This window comes from Myxine glutinosa, chromosome 13, assembly GCF_964187855.1.
Source record: "Myxine glutinosa chromosome 13, kmMyxGlut1.1, whole genome shotgun sequence".
NCBI classification, from domain to species: Eukaryota; Metazoa; Chordata; class Myxini; order Myxiniformes; family Myxinidae; genus Myxine; species Myxine glutinosa.
This window is the reverse complement of record NC_136273.1, coordinates 16,420,656-16,433,440: the sequence shown is the minus strand read 5'-3', so window position 1 is coordinate 16,433,440 and position 12,785 is coordinate 16,420,656. Positions and strand designations below refer to the sequence as shown.

Here is a 12,785-nt window from a genome sequence, read left to right as displayed (position 1 = left end):
GATCCATTTAGTGTTATACTTTTTGCTTTCTTGCCAAAATGACTTTTCTTTTCTTTTCTTTTTTGTAGATTATGTTGTTCACCTTAAAAGTGTTTTCAAACATAAAGATAATGAAATAATGTGTTGCTCATTCGTTTTGCTCAACATTTATTTATTTCATTAGCCTTCACAATAATCCGCAATTCCCAACACTGCTAGTCAGTAATCTACTTGGTTATTTTGCAGGTGGGTAAAATACACCAGGCCATATCCATGTACAAGAAATTGACTTCATGGTTGGATCATGAGTACGCCATGTCTGAAGACGAGGACCGCACCTCCAAGGCCTTGCTGCTGGCCGCCCACTCCAACCTGGCGTTGTGCTACCTGCGGCTAGGAGAGCCCATTCTTGCTGCAGAAAGCTCTGACAAGGTGCTGTTTTTGATAAACACTTGGCCTTCTTCCATGACGACTTCATGATTTTGCTTTGTGGATGAGATGAGGTCATATTGATATTGCGTTCCATGAAAAACAAGGAGTTGTAAAACACAATTCATTTGTAATGACACGCTTCGGCTACGAGTTTGTTGTTCAAAAATCTAATCCCCGATGCAATCGAAAGATGAAAATGAACACTGGGTCTTCTTCTTCACCACGGTATATCACCCTTTTTTCTTCAGAAAGATTATTTTGTTCCTTTTGTTCAGTTGCATCCTCATTGAAAGTTGGTTAAAAATTTAGTGTTGAAAAACTTGTGCAAACTGAACGAGTTTAAGGTGGGCGGATTTCATTTTCTCCATGTTGCAGCATAACACTGGAAGACGCAGAATGGAAATTTTCAATTTTTTTTACATTTTTTCGGCTCTAAGGTACAGTATTATAATTTAACACATAATGTTAAATTAAGGAAAATACTGTTATCCGAAAATGTAAAGAGTTTAAAAACACAAAAACCAAACGAGTTTAAGGTGGGAGGGGTTCAAATTTTTATGGGTACGTGGGTGTATTGGCGCAGAGGGAGAGATAGGGTGTCTAAAAGGGAAGCAAAGATGCGTGAAATCGCGGACCGAGAACATGCGGACATATGGACGGTGAGGTTTGACTGTCCCGCTACACTGGAGGTTCTTGTAAGTGACAACAAGGCGTTGTGTTCCACATTGTGCAAGTATATAATTCAATTTAAATAAAATAAAGATTTTAAAGGTTGTAGGAATAAAATTCCGTTGAATGACATCCTTAAATTATGACGTCTTTAAATTAAAAACAGCAAGTTGCCTGTTTGGAATGATTTACAATTTTGTTTGACTGCCAGACAGCAGAGTTAAAGAAAAGAAAAAAAAACAACAAAAAAACAAAACTTTCTGTGCAAGTGTGGTCGGGACAAATGAGCTAAATTACTGTAAAACGGCAGGTTTGTTTTCCGATTCATGTTCAAAATATAACATTCAATTTAAATAAGTTGTTCATAAACTGACCTTTGTGGACAATCAATCATAAACTGACCTTTGTGGACAATCGTCAATCATAAACTGACCTTTGTGGACAGGTAGACGGACTGACTGTGACAGACAGATTGCCATGAACCAATTGCTTAACCCTGCTTTTCGCTTCACGTGCACATGTGTAATACATAGAGTAGTGAAAATATTATGGCTGCATCACTCATTGTGCAGACTAACATCAAATTTGTGTTGTTGTTCAAAGAGATTGATGATAAGACCAGGAAGTAATATTTTCCCAAGATTGCACCATCTTTAAAAGAACAAAAAGCAAGCTGCTTTTCTGATGTATTTTTATCTATTTACCTATTCAATGGGAAAGTAAGTGGAAATTACACGGCAAACATTCTTTATCGGAAGAGGGACTTGGTACGAAACAAATGGCATCAAAAGTGGACTTTATTTGAGTTGACCACTTTAGTGCTTCCACCAGTTCAAAAGTGCTTGCAGCATCAACTAAACTGAAGCAGGCCTGGGAGAGTCATCTGTGAACAGTGTACTGTCCAGAATCACCTTGTGGATGTGGTTCTCCATGTCCATAGACTTCAAACTAGAACAGCACTTGGTAGAGCGCATACCTTTGCCAGGCTGAACAGTTTACGTTTTGTATCCCACTATATATATAATAACCACCTTTAGAGGCCATTTTTCCCCGCAAGCGGGGGTTGGCCTTTTTCGGGAACCGTGGTTGTTGTTGTTTTTTGGTCCCCTTTTTGAAGCAATGTTTTATGGCCGGATGCCCTTCCTGACGCCAACCCTTTTTGCCGCCTTTAATGACAAACAAGGAATTACCAGTGAACTGGTACTCAATTTGCCGACCTCGGAAGGATGACAGGCTGAGTCAACCCCCCTGGCGTTAATTCAGCGATCGACCGGGATTCGAACCCAGGATCCTAGGATCCTAAGCCGGCACCCTAGCTGCTAGCCCAACACCACATCCCACTGATGGGCCGTATCTGTATCCGGACCTGAACCTGCTGGAGAAGAAGAATGCTTCATATCGTTTTTAGCCGTATCTCTCAATGGTGAAGAATACAACAACAACATGCATTTTAAAGGCCATTTTCCCTGCTAGAGCGGGGGTTAGCCTTGTGGTCCCCATGACAATCTTCTCCATCTTGCCCTATTTTCTGCATATCCCCTTGTTAACCCCCTTGCCCGCATTTCTTCTTCCACCATCTTTAGCCAAGTCTTTCTCGGTCTTCCCCGTCCTCTACTTCCTTCTACATTCATTTCCATCACTCTTCTCAACCAGTCACTTTCATCCTTCCTCAACACATGACCAAACCATCTCAACCTGTTCCTCTTCACAACATCAATCACAGGCTCTATTCCCATCATTTTTCGCAATTCATCATTTGTCTTCCTCTCTCTCAATGATACTCCGCACATCCATCGAACCATTCGCATTTCCACCCTTTCCAACCTTCGTTGCTGCTCCACGTTCATTACCCATTTCTCGCACCCATAAATCATAACACCTCTCACACATGCAGCATACACCTTTCCCTTCAGCTTCAACGACACTCCCCTCCTTATCAGCACGCCACTCAGTTCCCGAAACTTCTTCCATGCACATCTCACTCGAGCAACCGTTGCCGAGTCTGATCCACCTTCTCCATTCAGCATGTCTCCGAGGTAGCAAAATGTTTTCACACCTTCCAGCTTCACGCCGTCTCCAAGATCCAACTCAACATTTCCTCCATCTGCAGCTCCCTCTGCGCACACCTTACATTTGAATGTAGCTGCCACACTGGTTAATGACCCTCTCAGACCACTACATTTTTGATGAACCCACTCAGCGCACATTGTGCATTGAATGGAGTTCACTCCGACACCCTTCCTGCACACAGCACAGGGCCACTTCCCAGTTCTTTCCACCTCACCACATGCTTTACCACTTGCCATCACCTTCGTCTTTCCGATATTCACCTTCAGACCTTTTGTCTCCATACATTCCTTCCACTTGTTCATCTTTTCCTTCAGTCCATCCATGCTTTCTGCAATAAACACCAGATCATCTGCATACAACAACTCCCACGGTAAACCCTCCTTTACATTCTGAGCCAGCACCTCCATCACAGCTACAAATAGTAGTGGACTTGGTACCGACCCCTGATGCACTCCCACCTTCACCTCAAACTCACTACTGTTCCCGTCCTTCGTCCTTACAGCTGTGCGCGCTCTTTTGTACATTGCCGTCACTACTCTGATCAACCATTCCTCCACTCCTAACTTCCTCATTGCCCATGTCAATACTTTGCGTGGAACCCTAAATGGAGAAGGTGAAAGGATTTTGGAGTTTGCTGATGGAGCTGATTTGTTCATTTGTAATACTCAGTTCCAGAAAGAGGATAATAAGCTTGTTACATACACGTCAGGTGGGTCGACAACAACCGTTGACTACCTGATGGTGCGTAGGCGAGATAGGGGGCACCTCCGGGACACAAAGGTGATCCCGGGGGAGGAGGATGTTTCACAGCACCACTTGGCTGTCTGCGACGTAAGGGTGAAAGGTGCGAGGAGAGCTCGGCGGGTGAAGTACCAACCGAGAATGAAGGTGTGGAGGTTGAAAGAGGTGACAGTAAGGGAGGCATTAAAAGAGAGGCTGAGTAGGGTCGAGGATGATGTGGTTGAGCTTGAAAGTGGTTGGATGTCGATGAAAGCTAGTCTGTTGGGAGCCGTTGGTGAGGTATGTGGATGGACAAAAGGACCACCGAGGCACTCGGAAACATGGTGGTGGGATGATGAAGTTGGAAAGAGGATTGACGAGAAGAGGAAGAAGTTCAAGGAGTGGCAGAAGGCAAGGGGTACGGGAGCAGAAACAGCAGAGCATGAAAGTTATAAGGCAGCCAGGAAGGCTGCAAAGAAAGAGGTAGCAAAGGCGCAGGAGGCATGTAGGAAAATGTTCGGAGAACGCTTGGATTCGGAAGAGGGTCAGAAAGCAGTATTCAGGATTGCAAAGCAGATAGCGAAAGAGAGGTGTGATGTGATGGGGGCGAGTTGCTTGAAGGATGAAGTGGGACAAATCGTTGTCGACCCAGATGGAATTAAAGGAAGATGGAAAAGATATATGGAAATGCTGTTGAATACAGAGAATGAATGGGATGGCAACATAGAGAGTAACCCTGTTTTAGGACCGGCAGAGAAGATAACTGAGAAGGAAGTTGAGGAAGCGATAAAAGCAATGAAGGGTAGAAAAGCGGGAGGGCCGACGGGAGTTGTGGGAGATATGTTGAAGGCAGCAGGAAGTTGGGGTGTGAAGAGAATGACAGAGATCTGTAATCTGGTGGTGAAAGAAGGCCGCATTCCAGTGGATTGGGAACTGAGTACCCTCGTCCCTCTATACAAGGGGAAAGGTGACCCTCTGGAGTGTGGCTCGTACCGAGCGATAAAGTTATTGGAGCATGGAATGAAGGTATTGGAAAGGGTGTTGGAGAGGAGGATAAGGAAGAAAGTGAAGATCGACGAAATGCAGTTTGGATTTATGCCAGGAAGAGGAACGACAGACGCGCTTTTTATTGTGAGGCAGTTGTGGTGAGTTTGAGGTGAAGGTGGGAGTGCATCAGGGGTCGGTACGAAGTCCACTACTATTTGTAGCTGTGATGGAGATGCTGGCTCAGAACGTAAAGGAGGGTTTACCGTGGGAGTTGTTGTATGCAGATGATCTGGTGTTGATTGCGGAAAGTATGGATGGACTGAAGGAAAAGATGAACACGTGGAAGGAATGTATGGAGACAAAAGGTCTGAAGGTGAATATCGGAAAGACGAAGGTGATGGCAAGTGGTAAAGCATGTGGTGAGGTGGAAAGAACTGGGAAGTGGCCCTGTGCTGTGTGTAGGAAGGGTGTCGGAGTGAACTCAACTCCATTCAATGTACAATGTGCGCTGAGTGGGTTCATAAAAAATGTAGTGGTCTGAGAGGGTCATTAGCCAGTGTGGCAGCTACATTCAAATGTAAGGTGTGCACAGAGGGAGCTGCAGATGGAGGAAATGTTGAGTTGGATCTTGGAGACGGCGTGAAGCTGGAAGGTGTGAAAACATTTTGCTACCTCGGAGACATGCTGAATGGAGAAGGTGGATCAGACTCGGCAACGGTTGCTCGAGTGAGATGTGTATGGAAGAAGTTTCGGGAACTGAGTGGCATGCTGATGATGAGGGGAGTGTCGTTGAAGCTGAAGGGAAAGGTGTATGCTGCATGTGTGAGAAGTGTTATGATTTATGGGAGCGAGACATGGGTAATGAACGTAGAGCAGCAACGAAGGTTGGAAAGGGTGGAAATGCGAATGGTTCGGTGGATGTGTGGAGTATCGTTGAGAGAGAGGAAGACAAATGATGAATTGCGAAAGATGATGGGAATAGAGCCTGTGATTGATGCTGTGAAGAGGAACAGGTTGAGATGGTTTGGTCATGTGTTGAGGAAGGATGAAAGTGACTGGTTGAGAAGAGTGATGGAAATGAATGTAGAAGGAAGCAGAGGACGGGGAAGACCGAGAAAGACTTGGCTAAAGATGGTGGAAGAAGAAATGCGGGCAGGGGGCAAACATGTATGACAAGGATGTATGACAAACATGTATGACAAGGAGAGATGCAGAAAATAGGGCAAAATGGAGAAGATTGTCATTGGGGACCGCAAGGCTAACCCCCGCTCTAGCAGGGAAAATGGCCTTTAAAATGCATGTTGTGTTGTTGTTGAACCCTATCGAATGCTTTCTCCAGATCAACAAACCCAAGAAACAACTTCTTCCTCTTCTCCATGTACTTCTCCTGCAACTGCCTCACAATGAAAAGCACGTCTGTCGTTCCTCTTCCTGGCATAAATCCAAACTGCATTTCGTCGATCTTCACTTTCTTCCTTATCCTCCTCTCCAACACCCTTTCCAATACCTTCAGTCCATGCTCCAATAACTTTATCGCTCGGTACGAGCCACACTCCAGAGGGTCACCTTTCCCCTTGTATAGAGGGACGAGGGTACTCAGTTCCCAAGCCACTGGAATGCGGCCTTCTTTCACCGCCAGATTACAGATCTCTGTCATTCTCTTCACACCCCAACTTCCTGCTGCCTTCAACATATCTCCCACAACTCCCGTCGGCCCTCCCGCTTTTCTACTCTTCATTGCTTTTATCGCTTCCTCAACTTCCTTCTCAGTTATCTTCTCTGCCGGTCCTAATACTGGGGTACTCTCTATGTTGCCATCCCATTCATTCTCTGTGTTCAACAGCATTTCCATATATCTTTTCCATCTTCCTTTAATTCCATCTGGGTCCACAACGATTTGTCCCACTTCATCCTTCAAGCAACTCACCCCCATCACATCACACCTCTCTTTCGCTATCTGCTTTGCAATCCTGAATACGGCTCTCTGACCCTCTTCCGAATCCAAGCGTTCTCTTCAATGGTGAAGAATCACTTTAGTTATTGGATCCAGATCCGTATGTGGATCTTTACCAAAATGGAATTGATTCTTCCTCGTCACACATGCAATCTGTACACCAAGTTTCTCTGAATCCGTCCATAACTTTGAGATATCCTGTTCATGGACAGACAAAGAGACAGACAGGGATGAACCAAGTCCTTCGGTGGTGGAGGTAATGTAGCCCTATCAGACCAAAAACAAAATGCCTGAAATGGGCTCTTGTATGTGGTAGAACAGTCAGTGGAACTCGGGTTATATTTCTACATTCATCAAAGGTCAAGCAGCTCAAGCTGTATGACGAGCAGGTTCTTTTGGCATCATGCTGGAGACAAATTACTGGTCCTCCTCGCTATTTGAAGTAGATGCGTTCCACAAAAGTAGTATTTATAGTGAAAAATATTTTCCCATAGACGTTGTGTTATAAATCGAAGATAACCTAACCTAACTAAATACGAAAGTCATAATAACCTGGTAGATCGATACAGAACATCACTAAACATACAATATCGACCGTAAATACATCGGAATATAAGAAAAATAAATGAGTACAGTGTTGTACTATTTCCGGTGTGTACCCCGGTTTAGAATAGGTACACCGTATCCCTGCGTGGCGGAAGAGGCAACGAAAAGGGTTGGTGTCTGGAAGGGCATGCGGCCATAAAAACATTGCCTCAAAAAGGGATCCATGACAATTACATATGGGTAGGGTACAGCCCGAAGTACCCCGTGGGGGATCCCACTCCCTCTCGTCAAAACTCAAGGTGGGGAACCCGATCGAAGCAAGGGTGGAAATCACTCCATTTATGACGACGAAACGTCTGATGCCCGACGTGGAGATCGGTTTCTGAGGTTTGGGACATGGAATGTAGGGACAATGACAGGGAGATCAGGAGAAGTGGTGGAAGTATTGGTCAGAAGAAGAGTGGACATATGTTGTGTGCAGGAGACGAGATGGAAGGGAAGTGGTGTGAGAATGGTGAAGGGTAGGCAGGGACAGAAATACAAGTTTGTGTGTCAAGGGTGCCCAGAAGGCGTGAATGGTGTTGGTGTCCTGTTTTCTGAGGAGTTTGCAGACAGTGTGGTGAGTGTGACAAGAGTGAGTGAAAGGTTGATGATTGTGAAAATGATGATTGGAAAGCTCTTGGTGAACGTCATCTCGGGATATGCTCCACAGGTTGGTCGGAGCGATGAAGAGAAGGACAAGTTCTGGTGTGCGATAGAGAAGCTGATGGAAAACGTGAAAGATAAGGAAGTTGTTGTGGTAGGAGGAGACCTAAATGGACATGTGGGAAGGAGTATGGACGGTTTTAAGGGAGTTCATGGGGGTTACGGATATGGTGTGAGAAATGGAGAAGGTGAAAGGATTTTGGAGTTTGCTGATGGAGCTGATTTGTTGATTTGTAAAACTCAGTTCCAGAAAAAGGATAACAAGCTTGCTACGTACACGTCAGGTGTGTCGACGACAACCGTTGACTACCTGCTGGTGCGTAGGCGAGATCGGGGGCACCTCCGGGACACAAAGATGATCCCGGGGGAGGAGGTTGTTTCACAGCACCACTTGGTTGTCTGCGACATAAGGGTGAAAGGTGCGAGGAGAGCTCGGCGGGTGAAGTACCAACCGAGAATGAAGGTGTGGAGGTTGACAGAGGTGACAGTGAGGGAGGCATTAAAAGAGAGGCTGAGTATGGTGGAGGATGATGTGGTTGAGCTTGAAAGTGGTTGGATGTCAATGAAAGATAGTCTGTTGGGAGCCGTTGGTGAGGTATGTGGATGGACAAAAGGACCACCGAGGGACTCGGAAACATGGTGGTGGGATGATGAAGTTGGAAAAAAGATTGACGAGAAGAGGAAGAAGTTCAAGGAGTGGCAGAAGGCGAAGAGTATGGGGGCAGAAAAGGCAGAGCATGAAAGTTATAAGGCAGCCAAGAAGGCTGCAAAGAAAGGCACCAAAGGCGCAGGAGGCATGTAGGAAAATGTTCGGAGAACGCTTGGATTCGGAAGAGGGTCAGAGAGCGGTATTCAGGATTGAAAAGCAGATAGCGAAAGAGAGGTGTGATGTGATGGGGGTGAGTTGCGTGAAGGATGAAGTGGGAGAAATCGTTGTGGACCCAGATGGTATTAAAGGAAGATGGAAGAGATATATGGAAATACTGTTGAATGCAGAGAATGAATAGGATGGCAACATAGAGAGTAACCCAGTTTTAGGACCGGCAGAGAAGATAACCGAGAAGGAAGTTGAGGAAGCGATAAAAGCAATGAAGAGTAGAAAAGCAGGAGGGCTGACGGGAGTTGTGGGAGATATGTTGAAGGCAGCGGGAAATTGGGGTGTGAAGAGAATGACAGAGATCTGCAATCTGGTGGTGAAATAAGGCCGCATTCCAGTGGATTGGGAACTGAGTACCCTCGTCCCTCTATACAAGGGGAGAGGTGACCTTCTGGACTGTCGCTCGTATCGAGCGATAAAGTTATTGGAGCATGGAATGAAGGTATTGGAAAGGGTGTTGGAGAGGAGGATAAGGAAGAAAGTGAAGATTGACGAAATGCAGTTTGGATTTATCCCAGGAAGAGGAACGACAGACGTGCTTTTTATTGTGAGGCAGTTGCAGGAGAAGTACATGGAGAAGAGGAAAAAGTTGTTTCTTGGGTTTGTTGATCTGGAGAAAGCATTCGATAGGGTTCCACGCAAAGTATTGACATGGGCAATGAGGAAGTTAGGATTGGAGGAATGGTTGATCAGAGTAGTGATGGCAATGTACAAAAGAGCGCGCACAGCTGTAAGGACGAAGGACGTGAACAGTGGTGAGTTTGAGGTGAAGGTGGGAGTGCATCAGGGGTCGGTACTAAGTCCACCACCATTTGTAACTGTGATGGAGGTGCTGGCTCTGAACGTAAAGGAGGGTTTGCCATGGGAGTTGTTGTATGCAGATGATCTTGTGTTGATTGCAGAAAGTATGGATGGACTGAAGGAGAAGATGAACAAGTGGAAGGAATGTATGGAGACAAAAGGTCTGGAGGTGAATATCGGAAAAACGAAGGTGATGGCAAGTGGTAAAGCATGTTGTGAGGTGGAAAGAACAGGGAAGTGGCCGTGTGCTGTGTGTGCAGGAAGGGTGTCGAAGTGAACTCCATTCAATGTACAATGTGCGCTGAGTGGGTTCATCGAAAATGTAGTGGTTTGAGAGGGTCATTAACCAGTGTGGCAGCTACATTCAAGTGTAAGGTGTGCACAGAGGGAGCTGCAGATGGAGGAAATGTTGAGTTGGATCTTGGAGACGGCGTGAAGATGTGCATGGAAGAAGTTTCAGGAACCGAGTGGCGTGCTGACAAGGAGGGGAGTGTCGTTGAGGCTGAAGGGAAAGGTGTATGCTGCATGTGTGAGAAGTGTTATGATTTATGGGAGTGAGACATGGGTAATGAACGTAGAGCAGCAACGAAGGTTGGAAAGGATGGAAATGCGAATGGTTCGGTGGATGTGCGGAGTATCGTTGAGAGAGAGGAAGACAAATGATGAATTGCGAAAGATGATGGGAAAAGAGCCTGTGATTGATGCTGTGAAGAGAAACAGGTTGAGATGGTTTGGTCATGTGTTGAGGAAGGATGAAAGTGACTGGTGGAGAAGAGTGATGGAAATGAATGTCGAAGGAAGTGGAGGACGGGGAAGACCGAGAAAGACTTGGCTAAAGATGGTCGAAGGAGAAATGCGGGCAAGGGGGTTAACAAGGGGAGATGCAGAAAATAGGGCAAAATGGAGAAGATTGTCATGGGCACCGCAAGGCTAACCCCCGCTCTTGCAGGAAAATTGGCCTTAAAATGCCTGTTGTTGTTGTTGTATTGTACTGTACTCACTAATAATAGGTGAAGAGATCCCGTGTTGAGGTTTGGAGATGAGTGGGGGAGTGAGTTATTGTGGTGGGGGTTTAGAAAGTGGTGGCGAGACCTCTTAAGACGAGTGCTTGATGGAGTCAATGCAGGTTCTTTTCCACTCGTATTGTTGGTTTCGGAGAAAGTTTTATGAAAACTACTCAACGAAAGTTATTTGATGTGTCTCCTATACCATGACTGCATAAAAGGTGCTGTCCAACATCCATATGGCTGTATGGTGTGGGATTGCATTTCCAGCTGTGGCTAAGTTGATTGATGGACATTTCCCAAATTAAAGTGAAAGAATACCCAAATTATGCCAGCAATCACACCCTGTCTTGATCTGGAAAAACCATTGATCTCACTCCAGATCAATGAGAACTCTTGAAACATTTTGAGCAGAGTTGAAACATCAAAACTTGAAACATAATCTCTCGCTCTCTTCAATCCCACTCCTCCCTCCAGGTCTTTAAAACAGCTGTTCACCACCATCTCTTATCTTTCCCCATCCAAAACTTTGATCTTTCTACACCCGTTAAATCGCCCCAGACCCACTTTTTTGAAATACCAACTTCTTTCCTGGAAGTCCTCGCAGTGTCCATGTGTTTTATACCTCTCCCACCACCCCCCCCCCTTCCCATGCCTCCTCCCCCCAAGCCCTCTCCTTCCCACAGATCTCCTGACGTCCCTGTTCTCTGCTGTTGTACTTGTGTGCTTCCCTCTCTCTCCCTATCTTGTCTTCTGTTCCCTTTATTGTATGTTTTGTGTCCGGTTTTTTTTGTGATCAATGTTAGCTCTTACACGAGCCTCGGTCTTGTATACAAAAAAAAAAAGAAGTGTCTGGGAGGACGTCTGTTAAAACCCTGGCCGGGTCATACCAAGGACTTTTTTTAATTGCCGCTTTTTTGCCTCATGTTTGGCATTTTAAAAGGATTGAGCATGGACAAGCCCTATTTAAGGAGGTCCATCCAAGTGCTACTGTGCTGTTACAAATCGATCTTGGCTGCAAAGCTCAGTCTTATTTCTGCAATGTGAAGTCAGTTGGAGCTGTTCAATTGCGTTTCCTAAATGCTTCACCTCCTGTCTCCTGCTAAATGATGACACAATAAATTGAGAAACCGACCTTCTTTTCTTTTATAACAAACAAAATCGATGATTGACACCAAAACGAAAAAGCAACGACAACATTGATTTAAGATGTACGTTTTGATGTCGTAAGAGTGGGGATTTAAAAATGTGCTTGGAATGAGATGTACCAAAAATATCACAATGAGTAAGCTTAAATGCAAAATACATTTATCTATTTTTGTACCCTGTCGCACCGCGGAGCGAAAGGGGGACTATGGTTTTCCCCTCCATCCGTGTGTGTGTCCGTCCGTGCGTGCGTGCGTGCGTAAGCGAAGGACCGAATTCTAATTTGGTGTGTGGGTGCGACCCACGTCAAAATCCAAGATGGCCGCCACCATGTATGTCTGACGCCATGTATGTCTGAACCTTGTGAGCGGAATATCTTGAAAAATAAACGAACTGCCAACTTCTAATCTGGTGTGTGGGTGTATCTACGCATAATCCATAGGAAGAACGCTATTGCTATTGAAAGGAAGAACGCTATTGAAAATTGGGTCGCCACGTCAAAATCCAAGATGGCGGCCTTGCGTATTCCACTTTGTCAACTCGCATCACTTCACCGACGGGGGGACCTAGGCGTAACGCTTGTCTTCCTAATGTGTCCTTTCACTGTATTTTAAAATATATATTCGTATTAGGCATCCACAACCATCCTTGACGATGTCGTGAAATGTCGGCCGAAGCACCCACCTTTTTTCTTCCACTATCAATTTTTCCTCTTTATTTGGTTTTTTTATTTTTTTTTCTTTGCACCGCTTTAGCAATGACCACGAAACTTTCAAAAAAGGACTGCCTACCAATGGAGATTTTTTTTTTTTAAACAAAGTTGCATGATGATTGGATGGAAAAATGGCCTTTGTTTCTTCATTCGTAGAGCATTTTGAATGCCTCTCGGAGTAGA

The 12,785-nt window shown here is 45.2% G+C and overlaps 1 protein-coding gene across 1 annotated transcript in view; it reads left to right on the top strand.

Annotated features, from left to right (window-relative positions):
- The window catches only part of LOC137438635 (peptidyl-prolyl cis-trans isomerase FKBP4), a 64,430-nt gene that overhangs the window by 42,100 nt on the left and 9,545 nt on the right, over positions 1 to 12,785 (top strand). The window contains exon 8 of the mRNA XM_068133858.2: positions 226 to 411. Within this exon, the coding sequence (XP_067989959.2) occupies positions 226 to 411 (186 nt within the window). The remainder of the gene's footprint in view (positions 1 to 225; positions 412 to 12,785) is intronic.